Source organism: Papio anubis, chromosome 1, assembly GCF_008728515.1.
Source record: "Papio anubis isolate 15944 chromosome 1, Panubis1.0, whole genome shotgun sequence".
NCBI lineage: Eukaryota > Metazoa > Chordata > Mammalia > Primates > Cercopithecidae > Papio > Papio anubis.
Genome location: NC_044976.1, coordinates 25,734,175 through 25,753,840, shown reverse-complemented (window position 1 = coordinate 25,753,840; position 19,666 = coordinate 25,734,175). Strand labels below are relative to the sequence as shown.

Genomic DNA, 19,666 nt, shown 5'->3' with positions numbered 1-19,666 from the left:
AAGTGCTGGGATTACAGGCATGAGCCACTGCACCCAGCCCCAGTTCAGATCTTTAAGGTTCCAAGGAATCTGTTCAGTCCTTTCAGTTCACAGTGATCCTTTCATCCTTTCTATTGTCATAATTGAACTTCTATTTATTTGCTGTATTATTACTTAACTGTGGTCTTCTTTCTCCCTCCTCAACTAAATTATAAGCTCCTGGAGTCAAGGAAGAGATTTTATACTTCTTTGTGTCTTTTAGTGTCTTCTTGATAAATATTCAGTGACTGATAAGAACACTATAATTAGTAGTTAACCATTAATACGACCTGAAGCTTATTAAGACAGTATTGTATAATGGTTAAGAGAACCATATATAAAACATTTAGAACAGTGTATGTGCTAGATAGATGTTAATCATTCTACTGCTACTACTACTACCACCACCACTACCATGATACTACTATTACTACTACTGTTGTTTTAATTATTCTGTGCCAGGCACTGTGCTAAACATTTTATAAATGCATTATTTCCTTTTTCTTCACAATAATTTTACAGACGAGGGGTCATGATAATTATTTAACAGGCTAGGAAATAGACTGAGAGATTAGACTGCTTGCCAAGGTTCCAAAGCTATAAAATGTGGCAGTGGTGGAGTGAAACCCACACCTGTGTCTCTTAATGTTCATGCTCTTGCTCTGCCCCACTGCTTACTAGATTTTTAGGGCTTTGGCAACTTCATGGTAAACTGAGGTTAGAAGTGAAAGAACAGATACTTATTTTTCCCTCTGCTCAAGGACTTTAGCTTGTAAATCTCATGCTTTGAGTGCTGACTAAACATTGTGAGAGATGTACAGCTGCCCTTTGCTGCTGACTCTTAGTCACTTGGTGGCTTGGCCATTAGTGACAGATATGTGTGTGACACTTTTTCAGGAATGAATTCTTGTTACAGCTGGCTATTGAATAGTTCATATGGAATTGCATGGCAGTTTGCTCCATAGTTCCACTCCCTGTGTCACATGTAGTTGAGATTGCTAGGTCTCTCTCCTCACTTAAGTTGGTGTATTAATAGTCACATCTCAGGACTGCTGCTTCTGCCTGCTCCATGAACACACGGCGTGTTTGTGTATTGCCCTGAAGTGTCAACAGAACATTTTGCTGAATTTTCTTTTTGTTGTTGCTCTGCAACCTTGTTTTCCCTGGCCTTTCTCAGTTGTGTAAAGTTGGTTTCTTTTTTGGTCTTTCCATCCCAGAGAGGGTGCAGTTACTGCAAAGAGAAGCTTGAAATAAGAAGTAAGGCATCGTAACAATTAAAACAAATGGTTACACAGCTAGCCAGATGAATTGAGACTTAGTGCCTGATGTGCAATTCAGCTCTTATTATCTCCTTCCTCTTCCATTTTCAAACCTGCCACTGTAGCTAATCCACCAGTGGGTACTCTAATATCTTGTCCAAAGGAAGTTTAACCTAGTACAGTACTCAGTGCAACTTGCAAGAGCCGAGAAAGAGAGGTTGCAGTCTAGCCCCGTCTTCTCCATCCCAGAGTAGGATAGTAAAATGGGGTTAGACCCTTCCATAAAACCAGGCTGTGTATTGGACTTTTGGCTGTTTGTCTAGGAGAATACATGCCCAGGTTTGGCTTTCTCCCAGGTTCTTGGAGAGGTAATGCATTTTGTGTCTGTCCTCTTATCTCAAATTTCTGGGTACCACTAATTGGAGAGCACTCTCTTCTGTCATTGGCTATAAATTTAAAAAGAAGCATTTGAATATGAAGGGTATTTTATTGCGGCTTGTGTGAGTTATTGACATATATCTAGTAATCTAGCGAACTGATTTGTTGAGGTTTGATACTTTTTTTGTTTTGTGTGTGGGTGTTGTTTTTTCAGAACAGCTTAGTTGTTTTTCATGTTAAACTCCTGTGTAAATTTAATGTTCACTTGATGACAATGGCTGAAAGAAATCTGGTACCTTATTAGGGGTAAAGGGTAAGATTTCTCCATTTATGAGTATAATTATTCGTAATCTATATTTATCCAATCAAAGTAAAACCCCATTTAGATGGGTAGTTTGAAGTATTTGAAACCATACAATTTTGGTGATATGGGTTTTACTAGAAATTGGCATTAGATTGGGAAAGTAAAATGAACTTTGTAACTGAAAATCATCAGTGACCACGTTGTAGATCCTGTGTCATTTAAGTGGCTCCATAACAGGGAATTGGGCCAAGATGGAGATATAAGAAATACTTTATGCGGGTAAATCTTTTCCTCAGAGCTCTGAATACTTTGCATATAAAATCTCTGTTTCATATAGCATCTTTCAAGCATTTTTTAGTGTAGTTTACAGCTGGACTAGAGGGATGAATTGAAATTTTATCCCCGATTGCCTGTCGTCATTAGACTTAAGAGCTAGAATCCAGGTTTCCAACTCATAGTTTAAATGTATTTTCTTTTGGACAACCAGATGGATCCTGCTAAAAAGAGAGTCTAATTTTGGCCATTTAGAAGACAGTTTTCTATGAAAAAGTTGATACTAGAAGAAACCAATTTTGAAGGTTAAAGAGATTCCCCCAATTTTAGTTTTAAGAACAAAACTATGATTAGACCCTGAAGTGTAAAAAGGTAAGAACAAAAGGTGCTATTGCCCCCAAAAGATAATAAAAAGTGACAGAATTACCAGGTGTGAATGAATGGTCCTTCATGGATGTACCTTGTGCTCAAGGAGTAAGATACTGGAGTGTAGAAGTTCTGTTTCCTCAGCTACTGTCTTGAAGCCTTATCAAGACAAGAAGTATCCCTACATTGATTGGATGTAGGCACAGAATTGGTGTGTCATTCCTTTATTAAATTGGAAATATCTCTTTTAGATCACAAGTAATCTATTTTTCTCAGTTTTCCCAGTCAAATACTTTCTGTGTCTACCCGCAGGAGTTCCATTTCTGTCCTACTAGCTCCTTTGGACGTTGTTTTAGTGACCTAAACGGATTTGTCATTCCTTGTGCTTGGAGAGAGAGAGTGGTTATATTTGTTAGTTCAGCCCCACCCTGTATTTCAACAGGAAGTGGGTGGGTGCACAAGCCTATAATGAAGTGTTCTTCCTTGTAGTTGCTGTATTGTAATGAGGACTGCTATATGCAACAGTAAATTCATACTTTAAACATTTTAATATACAGACTTAAATTACAGTAAGACCATGTATTGTCTATCATTTTGAAGTCAAATGACTATTCGACTTTCCAACTGAAATTCTTAAACCTGGTGAAATGCATATTCTTTTTCTTTTTTGTTGCCTTCTTTTTGAGACAGGGTCTGGCTTTGTCACCCAGGCTGGAGTGCAGTGGTGTGACCATAGCTCTCTGCAACCTCCAAGGCTCAAGCAATCCTCCTGCCTGAGCCCCCTAAGTAGCTGGGACTACAGCCGTGTGCCACCACACCCAGCTAATCTTTTTGTTTTTAGTAGAGATGAGGTCTGACTTTGTTGCCCAGGCTGGTTTCAAATTCCTGGGCTGAAGCAGTCCTCCTGCCTCTGCCTCCTAAAGTGTTAGGATTACAGGTGTGAGCCACCACACCCAGCCATATTCTTTAACGTAAAGAAATGTATCTCTTGAAAGAGGTAACTCGAGAGTAAACCTCTTCTCATATGTCCCCATCCAAAGTGCTGTTAACTACAGAACAGTGGGAAACGCTGAAGTGAAAGCAGAAGTCCTAATTGCCACACATGCAACATCCCCACATGTTCCATCCCCTGCTACTGCTGATCAGCATTTTGGGGGTATGTTTCAAAGAGGAACTGCCTTGAGAAGCATTTCTGTTGTGACGGTTATTGCTATAGCTCAAATATGCTTGCTTTTTGGATATGACCATAGAAATCTGCAGGTGTTATCAGTGACCTTGGCTCAAAATGTAGCATTGTTTATTTGTCATGAACAGCTAGTAATAAACATAGCCAGAATGAGCAGTCATCTGTCTTCTGTCCTGGTAATAACAGGAATTAAGAGTGTGGGGCACAGATGAGTGTATCCGTCCTTCTCTCACAGATATGCCTCCCGTTGTATTTTCTTCTACCCTCTAACCCCCAGCTCACCTCATCCTACCCCACCCCACCCCACCCCAGGCTGTTGGGAGCAGAGTCATGAGAGTTCAGAAAGTAGGGTGGATATCAGAGTCTCTGTTGCCCAGACTGGAGTGCAGTGGCACAATCACAGCTCACTGCAGCCTCAACCTTCTGAGTTCAAGTGATCCTCCCACCTCAGCTTCCCGAGTAGCTGAGACTGTAGGCATATAGCACCACACACCCAGCTAATGTTTAAACTTTTTTGCAGAGACAGGGTCTTGCTTTGTTGCCCAAGCTGGTTTTGAACTCCTGAGCTCAAGCAATCTTCTGGTCTCAGCTCCCAAAGTGTTGGGATTACAGGTGTGAGCCACTGTGCCTGGCCCCAGAGTCTCTTTTTAACTTTATACTGACCAAATATGATATATAAAAATATTCCATGATAGGCCGGGTGCAGTGGCTCACGCCTGTAATCCCAACACTATGGGAGGCTGAGGTGGGCGGATCAGCTGAGGTCAGGAGTTCGAGACCAGCCTGACCAACATGGAGAAACCCTGTCTCTAGTAAAAATACAAAAATTAGTGGGCATGGTGATGTATGCCTGTAATCCCAGATACTCGGGAAGTTTGAGACAGAAGAATTGCTTGAACCTGGGAGGCGGAGGTTGTGGTGAGCCAAGATCGCGCCATTGTATTCCAGCCTAGACAACAAGAGCAAAACTCCATCTCAAAAAAAAAAAAAAAAAAAAATTCCATGATAACTTCAAATACACAGACTTGAAGAATCTCACTGTTTGAGGGGACCTTAAAGGGCCTCATCCAGTTTCCATTTCAAAGCACGAATACCATCATGGCGTTAACAGTCCAGACTGGTCAGTATACTGCCAGGCCATGGCTAGAAAGGCCTGGCAGTCTTTTATTTGTTTTCACACTCATTCTCAAGTCCCTTAGGCTGAAACTTGCTACAGATGAAGATGGGGTTACTGCTGAATCTGGCCTGGATGTTTGGAGCTGGTCCAAAATACAATTTTTCCTTTGGAATTTTTTTGGGTAGCTAACTCCCCCATCAGTCCAGGAGCCTCTTGGGTATAAATAACCTCAGGGCTCTGTCTGGAACTTCCTTTGGGCCATTCTAGATCTCACAGGTCCTGGTAATTAGACAAATGTAGACCTGGAGAAGGGGCATGATTCGTGGCCATAATCCACCCTTCTCTACAGTCCCTAAATGTGCCTCTGATTGTGTGTTCAGAATGCAAGTGGATGTTGGCTGAGTGAGGAGATTATGGCAGCTTGGGTAGAAGCACATCTAGAAATTTTAGAGCTGAGAAGCTTCTAAAAGATTGTTTAGCTTAGTCCGTTTATTTTGTAGATGAGGACACTAATGCCCAGAATAAACATTATAACATCTTTGATTTAGAAGGCATTGTAGAGGTCATCTAGTCTGACCTTCCAACGCCTTCATAAGTGCTAGAAATTTCTCCCCCAACATGCCTGATAGCTGATCATCCAGAGCATGGGGCTGGAGGACTCATAACCTTATCTAAAGATAAGCCATTCTACTATAGGACAATTCTAATTAAAATGACCTAGATAAATTGAAATCTACTTCCCTGTAACTTTTATATTCTCAGCAGTTCTAATTTAATTCCTTTCCTATTTAACATCTCCCAAGGTAAGACCTTCTCAAATCCCCAAATTAGCAGATATCACTATAGTATATAATTTCCCTAATCAAAGTAAAAGATGTCTGAAAAAGACCTTCACAGATTCCATAGAGATAAGGCATTCCACTCTTTTGTGTATCCAGAATTTCTTCTTTTGACCAAGAACCACCACTTCATTGATTTTCTTCACTTTCTCTTCGTTTTCCTTCATTGGGGCTAGCATTCAGCTCTTTTCTGACGCTTTTAATAAAGAAACGTACATTTTATCATTTGTGAGTGTAACTGTATAAAACTAAAGAGAGCAGCAGGTGGGGCTGAAGGGCTGGACTCACCCCTGCAACTGCCACCTGTCTAGTTTCTCAGTTCATATTTGCTAGCTATGGTGGGGTGGGCCTTTACATTTCTACTTTCTCCTTCTCAGCCTGTGAAGAATTTCCCAATTGGTCTTCTTACTTCCAGCCTTCTCCTGCCCAAATATAACTTCTGTGCTTATGCAGAATGATTTGTCTAAAATGCAAATGTGGCCCTGTTGTACTTCCTTAATTCAGTGGTTCCCCAACACCCAGTGCACCATACCAGTAAAGTGCTACTGATGATAGAGAAGCCTTTCTCAACTGGAGTTCCATGAAAGAATTAAATCTTAATGTCATTAGGCATTCATTGTATGTAATATATTAACTTTCCTCCAGTGCGCCTAGAATGGTGCTAGTTATGTACAGTCTTGAGGGGAACTGAGAAAACTGTCATTCTAATCATCTTTTTTCTGTGGTTCACATGAGGAATCCAGTTATGAAAGACTGGAAGAAAGAGATAGTATATGTTCTTCAGGAGGTCCAGGATCACAGCTGGAAACAGCCTCCAGGAAAAACCCACCAAATTCCTTTGAAGGCTACAGTTTTGTCTTTAAATTTTTTATGTAAATATTGCATTCCACCACATGTCTATGGTTAAAAGTATTTTTAAATATTTATCAATGAGGGGCCGGGTATGGTGGCTCACACCTATAATCCTAGCACTTTGGGAGGCCAAGGTGGGAAGATTCCTTGAGACTAAGAGTTAGAGACCAGCCTGGACAGCATAGCAAGGCGCCATCTCTATAAAAAATAATAAATTAGCCAGGCATGGTGGTGTGTACCTGTAGTCCTAGCTACGTGGGAGGCTGAGGTGGGAGCATCACTTGAACTCAGGTGTTTGAGGTTTCAGTGAGCTGTGATCATGCCACTGCACTCCAACCTGGGCAACAGACTGAGGCCTGGGTGACAGAGTGAGACCTTGTCTCTTAAATAATAAAATATTTATCAGTGAATAGGATTTATTCTACAGGAGGATTTGCCTAGGGTCTGTGGAACCACAAATAACTGCCTTTTTTTTTTTTTAAAGCCCTGTAGTGGGTATTTTATTTTATATATATTATTTAATGTCTCTAGGAAAATTGCCCCCAAGATCACACAGTTAGTAAGGTGTACTAGTCAGGGTACTAACCTAAGAATGTCTTGACTCCATAAAGCCCATACATTTTCTATAACTTGAAGTGTGAGAGAGAAAGCCTGGAAATCTTTTTGCCCAATTCTAAGTTTATCTTCACCTGAATGTAAGATTTTTTCTTCTTGGTCAAGTTACTGTTGTGGTTCAGATCATGCATAACTCCATACTTCTTGTACAAACCAGTCCTTGATTATCCAAAAGAAAAATGAGCAATGGTGCATGTAATTTCACATAACAAGGAATTTTGTCTCTCTTTGGTGGCTTTGAAACAAATCACTTTAAACAATAGCAGATAAACTTTTCTAATTGTTTTGCCCTAATAGATATTGACATATTGTTATTTCTTGAGTACCCTCCCGCTGTTTGTAGTAACTGGCCTTTTTGACAAGAAGCCATTTGCTTTTGAAAACTTGGTTCCAGGTAAACCCTAAACAGAATTTTTTGTTCTGCTTATCCAAGGCACTTAGAAAACCACAAATGCTAAAGTACCAAGGTGTTAGAATTTGCCCCCCACCCTCAATCTGAAATTTACGTAGCCATCTGGAATCTAGTTTCCATTAGGTATCCAGAGGGAAAGTCCAGAATGCTCTGTCATTGGTCACATTCAGCACAGCATTTCAAGGTGGTCTGGTTCTTTTAGCTCTTCTGAGAAGCTGGAATGAGTACTCAAATGATTACCAGTGGAAGAGCCACAGTGGCTGTTTTCAGTCATTCCTGGCTGTACACCAAATTTCTGGTTGATCTTGAAAGTTTGAAATTTGGGAATCTAAGGACACCTAGAGGATGGTGTTCAGAGCCCTGCAAGGTTCTTTCATGTGTAACCTCCTCCCACCTTTCCGGTTCTAAACTCTTTTTACCATGTGTTGCTGAAGATTGCATCTTAGGACCTGATACCCTTTACATTAAATAAAAGAGGGAAAGAGTTAAATTGGAAAGTCCAGGATTTGGACTAGAAAACCCATGGGGTCAAAGGGAGAATTTAGCAGAGGAGTGGAATGGAAATCATTTCCTTAGACAGTAGACAAGTATTCAGGAAACACCTCTGCACCCCAAAGATAGGCACAGCTGCCACACAGTGACTATTAAAGGGAGGTTCAAAGTTATAAGCAAACAGCTGATTCTCTTGGTTCTTGGGCTGTTGCTGTTGGTGACAGGAAATCTTGTTCCCCAAGCTGCTGGCTTCCTGTTTTATTTTTACTTGTAGCAGATCAGAATGTCCATAACAAGGAGCAGTCTGTTCCAAAGGGTTCTACTCCCCCTTTGAGCCTGAAAGATTTTTTTTTTTCTCTTTTGGTCAGACAATATGTCTGTAATGTTTAGTTTGGTTTAAGCATTTTGTATTCACAATCAACTTTTTGGTGATGAGCTGGTGTTTTAAGATTTGATGTAAGTAAACCCTTGTTTTGCTTTATATATTTATATATAAAGAGGAGTTTATAATATTGGGGACTTGGCCCAGCTACTCAGAAAGCTAAGGTGGGAGGATCATTTGAGCAAGGCGGTCAAGGATGTTGTGAGCTGTGATTGCACCATTGCACTCTGTACTGGACGACAGAGTGAGACCCCGTCTCAACAAAAAGGCTGGGCGCGGTGGCTCATGCTTATAGTCCCAGCACTTTGGGAGGCTGAGCTCAGGAGTTCGAGACAAGTCTGGGCTACATGGCAAAACCTCATCTCTACAAAAAATACAAAAACTAGCTGGGCATGGTGGTGCATGCCTGTAGTCCCAGCTACTCGGGAGGCTGAGGCGGGAGGATCGCTTGAGCCCAGTAGTTGGAGGTTGCAGTGAGCTGAGATCGTGCCACTGCACTCCAGCCTGGGTGACAGAGCGAGACCCTGTCTCAAAAAAAGAATAAAAAATAAGAAAAAAAATTGAGGACTTAGATATGTTAACTTTATGCTTTACCTTTTCACGTGAAGTGAATTTGTCATTTTCCCTAGCATGAAAACCATTAGGCTGTTTTAGATTTTTTTAGTTTCATAAGATGTGGAAAGAGGACCAGTCCAGTGTGCCTTGACTGCAGTCATATCCATTTTGTGGAAATTAAAACTCTCTCCTATCCTTATAAAACTGGGAATTTGGTGATCTAAATCTAAAACAATAGCTCAGCATGAACCTGAAGTGCTGGGGGATTTCCTAGGGAAAGGGGCTCAGCCCACCGGATAAGAAACAGTAACTGGAAGGTTTCCGGATCTGCTCCAGACATTTCCTGCTGTCTCTAGAGCCTTTTGGCCCAGGTGTGTTGAACCGGATGGGAGCGAGAAAGGGAGCTGTTGGGTAGAAGAGAAAGCACCAGGGAATCTTACAGCACAGTTTACTCAGCATCATGTTTGACATATTGAACGTGTAAAATGTTTACTTTATATTCTCTCATTCTGTCAATTTACAAACTAAACTTCAGAGATACTGGCATTAGTAGTTAGCTATACTTTTTTTTTTTTTTTTTAGATTTTGAGACGGAGTCTTGCTCTTGTCACCCAGAATGGAATGCAGTGGCGCAATCTCAGCTCACTGCAACCTCCGCTTCCCGGGTTCAAGCAATTCTCCTGCCTCCTGAGTAATTGGGATTACAAGTACCTGTGACACGCCCGGCCAGTTTTTTGTATTTTTATTAAAGACCGGGTTTCAGCTGGGCGCAGTGGCTCAAGCCTGTAATCCCAGCACTTTGGGAGGCTGGGACGGGCGGATCACGAGGTCAGGAGATCGAGACCATCCTGGCTAACACAGTGAAACCCCGTCTCTACTAAAAAAATACAAAAAACTAGCCGGGCAAGGTGGCGGGCGCCTGTAGTCCCAGCTACTCGGGAGGCAGGGGAATGGCGTAAACCCGAGAGGCGGAGCTTGCAGTGAGCTGAGATCCGGCCACTGCACTCCAGCCTGGGCGACAGAGCGAGACTCCGTCTCAAAAAAAAAAAAAAGACGGGGTTTCACCATCTTGGCCAGGCTACTCTCGAACTCCTGGCCTCAGGTGATCCACCTGCCTCAGCCTTCCAAAGTGCTGGGATTACAGGCGTGAGCCACTGTACCTAGCCTAGCAGTTACCTGTACATTAACAGCCATTCACCAAGGAAGGACTGGAAAAGTTATATCCTAATGTATATCAGTCACTATTGGCAGCTTGATTTCATTGTGGAGATTATCAGGTGAGAGTGTTCTTTTTTGATTTTTATAATTGGTGGCCTAGAATCTGATCTGTCCTGGTTATGAACACCCCAAGGATAGGATCTATACCGTCCAGTGTCTGCTGAATGGGCTGTTTTCTAACCATGCCTCCTTGCCTCTGGGGACTCTTGTTGGTTGGAGCAGTAGTTGGCACTTTAACGTTTCTGTGCTGCCTATGTACCTCAGGCAGCAGTCACCAGTCCAGAATTTCTAAACTTACATAGCAGATCTTCTAATAGCAAACCTTTAAAAGGGCAGGGGAGGGAGGACTTAAAAATGAAAGAAAAAAAAAAAAGATAGGGGGGAGTGAAGATTTTTTTAAAAGCTGTTTTAGATCAGAGTAAGACCAAAAAAAAAAAAAAAAAGAAAGATTCACACAGCCCTAGTGTGCCTGGAATTTGGAATTTGTGGTTGAGTAATACTTTCCTGTTATTTCTTTTTTAGGTTGTTTTTCATCATTCAGAACATTGCCTGAAGCAGGTCCACCATGCCGTTAGTAACGAGGAACATCGAGCCAAGGCACCTGTGCCGTCAGACGTTGCCTAGCGTTAGAAGCGAGCTGGAATGCGTGACCAACATCACCCTGGCAAATGTCATCCGACAGCTGGGCAGCCTGAGTGAGTGCCTCGGAGAGCCTATGCTTTGCCCTCAGGGGTCGTTGGTGCTCTTTATTTAGTTTCCTTCTCCTCCCGCGTTCCTGTTTCTCCCCCATCTGCCTTCCCTAGGTAATGCGAAAATGTATCCTCCCTCTCCTCCCCAAAGAGAGGCTCCCTTTTGGTGTAGCTTCTCCTCTTCAACCTTCTTTATCTACCACCACCCTCTAAATTCCCTCCACCTGCTTCAACAGAAATCTGTGGGAAGGGTGGCAGGAAGGGCTGCAGCAAAAACTGCAGACGGAATGACAGAGCAGAATTCTGTGTGTGTAAAGTGGGAGGTTCACAGAGCAGTATCTTGGGTCGGGGAATGTGCCTGTAATTACACGAGCTGTTCGATGTAGCTTGACTTTGTTGAAGCCTCAAATGTGCCAATAGTCTTTATCTACCCAACACCCCCACCCCTTTTCTTCCCAAAGAGGAGTAAAGCAAACATGCCTTTGGAGAGATTCTGACTGTCTTGTCCACCCTGGTACACATTTAATTGTGCTGCAAGCCCCCAGGTCCAAGTTCAGGGTACAAATTACTTCTGCATTCTCTGGGGTATTGGGAGTTTTGCAAGCTGTGTGAACATACAGGGACACAAATAGTAGCTGGAGCCATTCTTCCTTAGGAGGAAGATGGGGGTTAGCCCAGACTGTTTTGGAGCTGAAGGAAAGCCAGCTCAACTATATATATTTTTTTAATTGGCAAGAATGAATGAGACTGCCTTGGGTGGGGTACATGCATGTGGTTTGGATTTCATTCTGAATCAAGTTGACTTTGTTTGCTTGAAGCTGAGATATGGGAAGGGCAGATGCTTGGATTGGCTCTGCGTTTGTCTAGTGCCACTCCAGCTCCCATAAGAACCTCCGTCAAAATGCCATTTTAGTGATCTTCCTTAGCAAAGGCATTTTGGTGTGAATTATTTCAGATACTCACGCCTCCTATCGCATCACTGCCCTTAGTGAAGGCAGTGGAATATCAAGAAAGCCTGCATTCCCCTCTATAGCAATAGGCCCAGCCTTTAAAATAGGAGCCTGAGGAGACAGAACTCTATGACCAGATGATGTATGGAGTCTGAGATTCCTAAGCCTTCACGTACCTCAGGGACCATCTCAGTTGATCCAGGGCTTAGAGAAACCTAGATGGGGCATCATGAAGAAATGAAACCCTGCCGGTGCATGTCTTATACAAAGGAACACTGACAGTAGCGCAACAGCAGTGCAGCTGACAAGGAAGCACATCAAGGCTGCAGAGACCTCACTGATTTTTAAAGGCATAATTTCTGCCTCTCTCTCTGAGAAGGCCAAATGGGTGGAAGTCAATCAATCACACACTGGTTCCTTCTTCATAGGACAAAGAACATCTAGCTAATGATGCTTCTTATTTCCACTTACTGAAGTTATGCTCTCTCTCAGCTATATTTCCAGGGTGGTGTTGATGGATGCCGTTGCTCACACTCCCACTTGTGATCAGACCACTCCTATCTTGAGGAAGCTGATCTGAGGGCCAAAGCCACCTTATGCCCAAGGAAACAAGATTTTCTTACATTGTGGGGGCTAACTGACCCTTTATTCATCCAATAAACATGTGTTGAACATATTTTATGTACCAGATGCTGAGGGGATACAGCAATAATAAGAAATGGTCTCTGCCCTCCAGGAGCTCATAATCTATAAGGGGAGGCAGAAATAAATAATTCCTAAGAGGAGAGAATGGGGAGAGAGTGAGAAGGGAACCCACATTTGTTGATTGCCTACTTTATGCCAGGTTTGGATAAGATCTTGACATAGATTATCTCATTTAATCTTCTCAGTAATCCTATGAGATTAGGTGGTGGTATTCCCATATTTCAGATAAAGAAAATAAGGCTCAGAAAAGTAAGGTAACTTGTCTAGGCACAGTGACTCACGCCTGTAATCCCAGCACTTTGGGAGGCCGGAGGGTGTAGATCAGTTGAGGTCAGGAGTTGAAGACCAGCCTGGCCAACATGGTGAAACCCTGTCTCTACTAAAAATATAAAAATTAGCCAGGCATGGTGGCACACACCTGCAATCCCAGCTACTTGGGAGGCCGAGGGACGAGAATTGCTTGAACTCGGGAGGCGGAAGTTGTAGTGAGCTGAGATTGTACCACTGCACTCCAGCCTGGGCAATAGAGCGAGACTCTGTCTCAAAAAAAAAAAAAAAAAAAAAAAAAAAGTAACTTGCCTAAAGAGATACAGCCAGTAAGAGGCAAAGTCACTGTTTAAACTCAGACTTCCTACAAATTTCTCAACTCTGTCCCTTACTCTCTGTCTCTGCCAGTATTGCCCTATTTTAGACTTCACTGACTTTCACCAAGCCTCCCTCTACCTTCTTTCTCTGATCCAGCCCCCTTAAATCTGTTTCTATATCCCTGCAAGAGTGATCTGCCTAAAAATCAAATCTTACTTCTTACTTTTATTATTCTGAATTTCTGAAGCTTTGAAAGTTAATTCTGTGTTAACTTTTGTAATGTAACAAGTGTTTTTATAGTCAGAGTACACATCTCAACTATTTCTCTCCCCTCTTCTTCACTGTGGAGTTATTTAAGTTCCTTGGCCTAGCATTCAGGACCCTGCAAGACCTGTCTTCCTTTCTAGCCTCATTTTCTACAATTCCATGTTAACAATTTTTAAAATTTTTTTTATTTTTGAGACAGAGTTTCGCTCTTGTTGCCTAGGCTGGAGTGTGATGGCGCGATCTCGGCTCCCTGCAGCCTTTGCCTCTGGGTTCAAGTGATTCTCCTGCCTCAGCCTCCCGAGTAGCTGGGGCTACAGGTGCATGCCACCACACCCAGCTAATTTTTTTTTTTTTTTTTTTTTGAGACGGAGTCTTGCCTAGGCTAGAGTACAGTGGCGCCATCTCGGCTCATTGCAAGCTCCACCTCCCAGGTTCATGCCATTCTGCCTCAGCCTCCTGAGTAGCTGGGACTACAGGCGTCTACCACCATACCTGGCTAATTTTTTTGTATTTTTAGTAGGGATAGAGTTTCACCGTGTTAGCCAGGATGGTCTCGATCTCCTGACCTCATGATCTGCCCACCTCAGCCTCCCAAAGTGCTGGGATTACAGGCATAAGCCACTGCGCCTGGTCAGTTTTTTGCATTTTTAGTAGAGACGGGGGTTCACCATGTTGGCCAGGCTGGTCTCGAACTCCTGACCTCAGGTGATCCACCCGCCTCGGCCTCCCAAACTGTTGGGATTACAGGCGTGATCCACCATGCCCAGCCTTCACTTTAGTCTTTTAAAATGGAAAAAGGGGGCCTGGCACACTGGCTCACACCTGTAATCCCAGTACTTTAGGAGGCTGAGGCACAAGTATTGCTTATGCTCAGGAGTTCGAGACCAGCCCTGGCAACATACTGAGACCCTATTGCTACAAAAATTTAAAAAGTACCCAAGTGTGGTGGTGCACACCTGTAGTGCCAGCTGGTTGGGAGGCTAAGGTGGGAGGATCGCTTGAGCCTGGGAGTTCAAGGCTGCAGTGAGCCATGATTATGCCACTCCAGCACTGGCCAACAGGGCGAGACCTTGTCTCAAATAAATTAATTAAATAGAAGGAAAAAGGAAAGGAAAAAAGAATGAATTATCACCTACTAGTAGTTCTCCTGAGACAGACCATGCTGTCTCGTATTTCCAGACAGTGTTCTTGCTATCCTCCCTGGCTGAACAGCCCTTGCCATCTTTGTCTGCCTGGCTGCCTGTAGCTAATCCTTCAAGGTCCAGCTCAGGAATCTTCTCTTCCAGGTTGGGCTAAGAGTGCTCCACTGAGCTCCCATTATATGCCTGTATTATCCTATCACATTATATCACAAATCACCTATGTCTCATACTCAATTAAAAATTCTTGACTGGGCACAATGGCTCATGCTTATAATCCCAGCACTCTGGGAGGTTGAGATGGGAGGATTGCTTGGGCCCTGGAGTTTGAGATAGCTTGGGCAACATAGTGAGACCCTTTCTCTACAAAATATAAACTAAATTAGCTGGGTGTGGTGGCGTGCGCCTGTACTTCCAGCTATTTGGAAGGCTGAGATGGAAGGCTGAGGTAGGAGGATCGTTTGAGCCCAGAAGGTCAAGGCTGCAGTGAGCTGAGATGGCGCTGCTGCACTCCAGCCTGGGTAACCAAAAAAGAAAATTGTTGAAGGTAGTAATCATGTGTTATTTGTCTTTGAACCCCAGTGTCTACCTTGTGTAGTACCTGTCACCCAGTAGAAGCTCATTAAATGTCGAATAACTCACGCCTATATATCTCCCACTATTCCATGCTATTGATGCACAAAGAATGTAGGAATGGAAATAATACTTTCTGTGGGTAGTGGGGGCACAGGTAGGGATAGGCAGGGTCAAGGAAGACTTCATAGAAGAGGTTACATTTGAATGGGACCTTGAAAGATGACTGGGATTTCATCTAGCTGAGAGGAGTGCAGGGAAGGGTTCATATGTGCTTCAGGCTCATGACCTTGGCCTCATGTGCATTGTACCTGGGTGGAACTTCTCAATTTAGTACTGAAAGACTGATTATGGAATGGATAAAGCATAAAACTAAAAATCCCACAGCCATAGATTGCTCCGTGACAGCACATCCAGAATTCTTATTTTTTTCTCAGAACAGTGAGATGGCATTTCGCATATTCGGTTGCTGTATCTTAGAAAATACAGGCACAGCCAGCCAGCTCTTTGTATCAGTATTGTGGCCACCCAGGAGAATGGAACCCCCAGTTGGGTCATTAGAAAATCAAGCTAGATATTAGGTTTCTAACTGACTGCAGTGTGGGTGAGGGGGTGGGGCATGCCATTGGGGAGCTCCAAGACTCCCACTCAGACTTCAATAAGAGCAACTTCACATTTTTAAAAATCAGTTTTACCTGTTCTACTTCCACGTAACATTTCATTTGAAGAGTTCTGCTAAGGAAAAAACAAAAATTGAAGACTGCTTCCTAGAATCTTTTGCAAAATGTGGTATCTGTTATGAATGTTGGATAATGATGGATATTGGGTCTCTCTTGGTAATCTGAATGAGTGAAGTTTAACTCTGAACAAGACACTTTGGTTTTCCCTAGTTCAATATCACATTTCTGTTTTCTTTTTTTTTTTTTTTTTTGAGACGGAGTCTTTGCTCTGTCGCCCAGGCTGGAGTGCAGTGGCGCCCACTCGGCTCACTACAAGCTCCGCCTCCTGGGTTTACGCCATTCTCCTGCCTCAGCCTCCCGATTAGCTGGGACTACAGGCGCCCGCCACCTCGCCCGGCTGGTTTTTTGTACTTTTAGTAGAGACGGGGTTTCACCGTGTCAGCCAGGATGGTCTCGATCTCCTGACCTTGTGATCCGCCCGTCTCGGCCTCCCAAAGTGCTGGGATTACAGGCGTGAGCCACCGCGCCCGGCCCACATTTCTGTTTTCAAAAGTTGGAGTAAATTTTAGCACTTGAAGAATAGAGACTATCAAATTACTAATTGGAATTATATTTAAAATTTTCCTCTAAACTTAAAACTTAGGATATTTAGGCTGGGCACAGTGGCTCACGCCTATAATCCCAACACTTGAGGAGGCCAAGGCAGATCACTTGAGGTTGGGAGTTCGAGACCAGCCTGGCCAACATGGTGAAACCCCTTCTTTGTTAAAAATACAAAAATTAGCTGGGCATGTGCCTGTACTTCCAGCTACTCAGGAGTCTGAGGCAGGAGAATCTCTTGAATCCAGGAGGCAGAGAGGCAGAGGTTGCAGTGAGCTGAGATTGTGCCATTGTACTCCAGCCTGGGCAACAGAGCAAGTATCTATCTAAAAAATAAAAAAAAAATTTTAAAAACAAAAACTTAAGGTATTTAGAATTTACGCTGTTTTGTTTTGTTTTGTTTGGTTGTTGTTTGTTTGTTTGTTTGTTTGTTTTTTGAGATGGACTCTTACTCTGTCATCCAGGCTGAAGTGAAGTGGTGATCTCGGCTCACTGCAACCTATGTCTCTTGGGCTCAAGCAGTTCTCATGTATCAGCCTCCTGAGTAGCTAGGATTACAAGATGGTATGCCACCATGCCTGGCTAAGTTTTATATTTTTAGTAGAGACAGGGTTTCACCATGTTGGCCAGGCTGGTCTCAAACTCCTGGCCTTCAGTGATCCACCTGCCTTGGCCTCCCAAAGCGATGGGATTATAGGCATGAGCCACCGTGCCTGGCCTTAGGTATTTATACCATTAAGTCATGTAATGTGGTTGAGGAGTATAAGGAAGAATATCATTGTAACAACTCACATTTTTAGCTCACTTAATCCTTATGGTAACTTGATGGGGTAGTATTATCCCTACTTTACAGATGAGGAAACTAAGGCTGGGAGATTGTGACTTGCTGACGAGTACACAAGTATAAATAGAAAGAGCTGAGACTTTGATTCAGATTTTCTGATTTGAAGTCAACTGCTCCTTCCATGTCTCATAGTATAGTTCTAAGTCTGCCTCAGGCCTGAGGTGATGAGACAGTGGGGAAGCCCTCACACCACTTCACTTCCTCTTAAAATAGAGATCTTATAGTTACTAGTTTTATATGTTGAGGTTCTTTGTAAGATTTTATCTTGAAAACCACTGTGCCACACAGAGCCTCTACTTCTACTATCACTACCCTCTTCACTTAAGGACCAGGAAATCCTAGGTACTCTTGGTGACTCTTTTGGTGTAAGTTGATTGGTATTTTTTTTTTCCCCTCCAGAGTAGCTGGAAGATTAATTGATATTTTTCTTTTTTTTTTTTTTTTTTTGGTAGTCTCCCTCACAGCCGTAGGCTGGAGTGCAGTGGCCAGATCTCCAGCTCTGCAAGCTCCGCCTCCCAGGTTTGCGCCATTCTCCTGCCTCAGCGCCTCCCGGTAGCTGGGACTACGAAGAGCCCGCCACCTCGCCCGGCTAGATTTTTGTATTTTAGTAGAGGCAGGAACACCCGTGTTAGCCAGGATGGTCTTGATCTCCTGACCTTGTGATCCATGTCGGCCTCCCAAAGTGCTGGGATTACAGGCTTGAGAACTGCAGCCGGCTAATTATTTTTTCTTTTTTTCTTTTTATTTCATTTTATTTATTATTATTTTTGGCCGGTATGGCTCAAGCCTGTAATCCCAGCACTTGGGAGGCCGAGGCGGGTGGATCGAGGTCAGGAGATCAGACTATCCTGGCTATGGGTGAAACCCGTCTCTACTAAAATATACAAAAAAAGTAGCAGTGGTGGTATAGTCTCAACTACTTAGGAGGCTAGTTGGGACTGGGATCCTCGTAGCGTTCCGTGGACTTGGGGATAAGTGTAGAAATATTATTATTTTGAGATAGGCTGGAGCCAGTGGCACGATCTGGGCTCACTGCAACCTCTGCCTCCCAAGTTCAAGTGATTCTCATGCCTCAACCTCCTGAGTAGCTGGGATTACAGGTGTGCGCCACCACGCACAGCTTTTTTTTTTTTTTTTTGAGATGGAGTCTCGCTCTGTCACCTAGGCTAGAGTGCCGTGGTGCGATCTTGGTTCACTGCAACCTCTGCCTTCCAGGTTCAAGCGATTCTTTTGCCTCAGCCTCCTGAGTAGCTGGGATTACAGGTGCCCGCCACCATGCCCAGCTCATTTTTGTATTATTAGTAGAGATGGGATTTCACCATGTTGGCCAGGCTGGTCTCAAAATCCTGACCTTAGGTGATCCGCCTACCTTGGCCTCCCAAAGTGCTGGGATTACAGGCATGAGCCACCATGCCTGGCCTAATTTTTTTGTAATTTTAGTGGAGGCAGGGTTTTGTCATATTCCCCAGGCTGGTCTCGAACTCTTGGCCTCAAGTGATCTGCCCACCTTGGCCTCCCAAAGTGATGGGATTACAGGCATGAGCCACCACGACTGGCCTTTTATTTTTAACAGATATTTTTTAGCTTCGTTTATTTTCCACACATAATGTTGCATATTTCTCTGTTTTAGCCTTCCAAACACAATTTTCCATTACCTAGACAAGCATGATACAGTATGGCTTTTGTAGGAACTTAGCCATATTATGAATAGGGATCAGATAAAATCCTCAACCTGCAGAGTAGAAATGCTTATCAGCTGATTTGAGTTATTTGAGCCCAGGAGCTTCCCATAATTGTTTAGGTCACAAGTGATCAGTATGCAAGGACTTGCTTCTTCCTTGATTAGAAGTCCTTATTAACTTAATAAGCAATTCAAAATATGCAGTTGATTGGTCTTATCCCCACTCTTCAGGTTGTACTGGGAAGGTGAGCTGCAGTTCACCCTGAAGGTGTGGTTTTGGCCTTTCAGGCTATTTTTTCCCCCTCAAATATGGACTAAGCATAAATGTAGTTTCGAAGCTAGAAATTAAAGCCTACTTTAAATAGTTCTCAAAAAAAATTATCATTTGATTGGGCACAGTCTCTTATGATTGCCTTCACCTTGCAAGAAGCTCAGATGGTAGGTGCGCAGTGGCTCGTGCTAGTAATCCCAGTACTTTGGGAGGCTGAGGTGGGCAGATCATCTGAGGTCAGGAGTTTAAGACCAGCCTGGCCAACATGATGAAACCCTCTCTCCACTAAAAACAAAAAACAAGCCGGGTGTTGTGGCAGGCACTTATAATCTCAGCTACTCGGGAGGCTGAGGCAGGAGAATCGCTTGAACCCAGGAGGCAGAGGCTGCAGTGAGCCGAGATTTTGCACCACTGCA

The 19,666-nt window shown here is 43.3% G+C and overlaps 1 protein-coding gene across 3 annotated transcripts in view; it reads left to right on the top strand.

The window, feature by feature from the left end:
* WASF2 (WASP family member 2) overlaps positions 1-19,666 on the top strand; it is a 94,130-nt gene that overhangs the window by 57,657 nt on the left and 16,807 nt on the right. For 2 of the 3 annotated variants that reach the window (XM_003891418.4, XM_021938207.2), the window contains exon 2: positions 10,789-10,961. In XM_003891418.4, coding sequence (XP_003891467.1) covers positions 10,832-10,961 — 130 coding nt within the window. In that variant the 5' untranslated portion in view covers positions 10,789-10,831. Of the gene's footprint in view, positions 1-7,110; positions 8,568-10,788; positions 10,962-19,666 lie in introns of those variants that run through there. The other variant, XM_009202935.4, reaches the window with a different exon arrangement.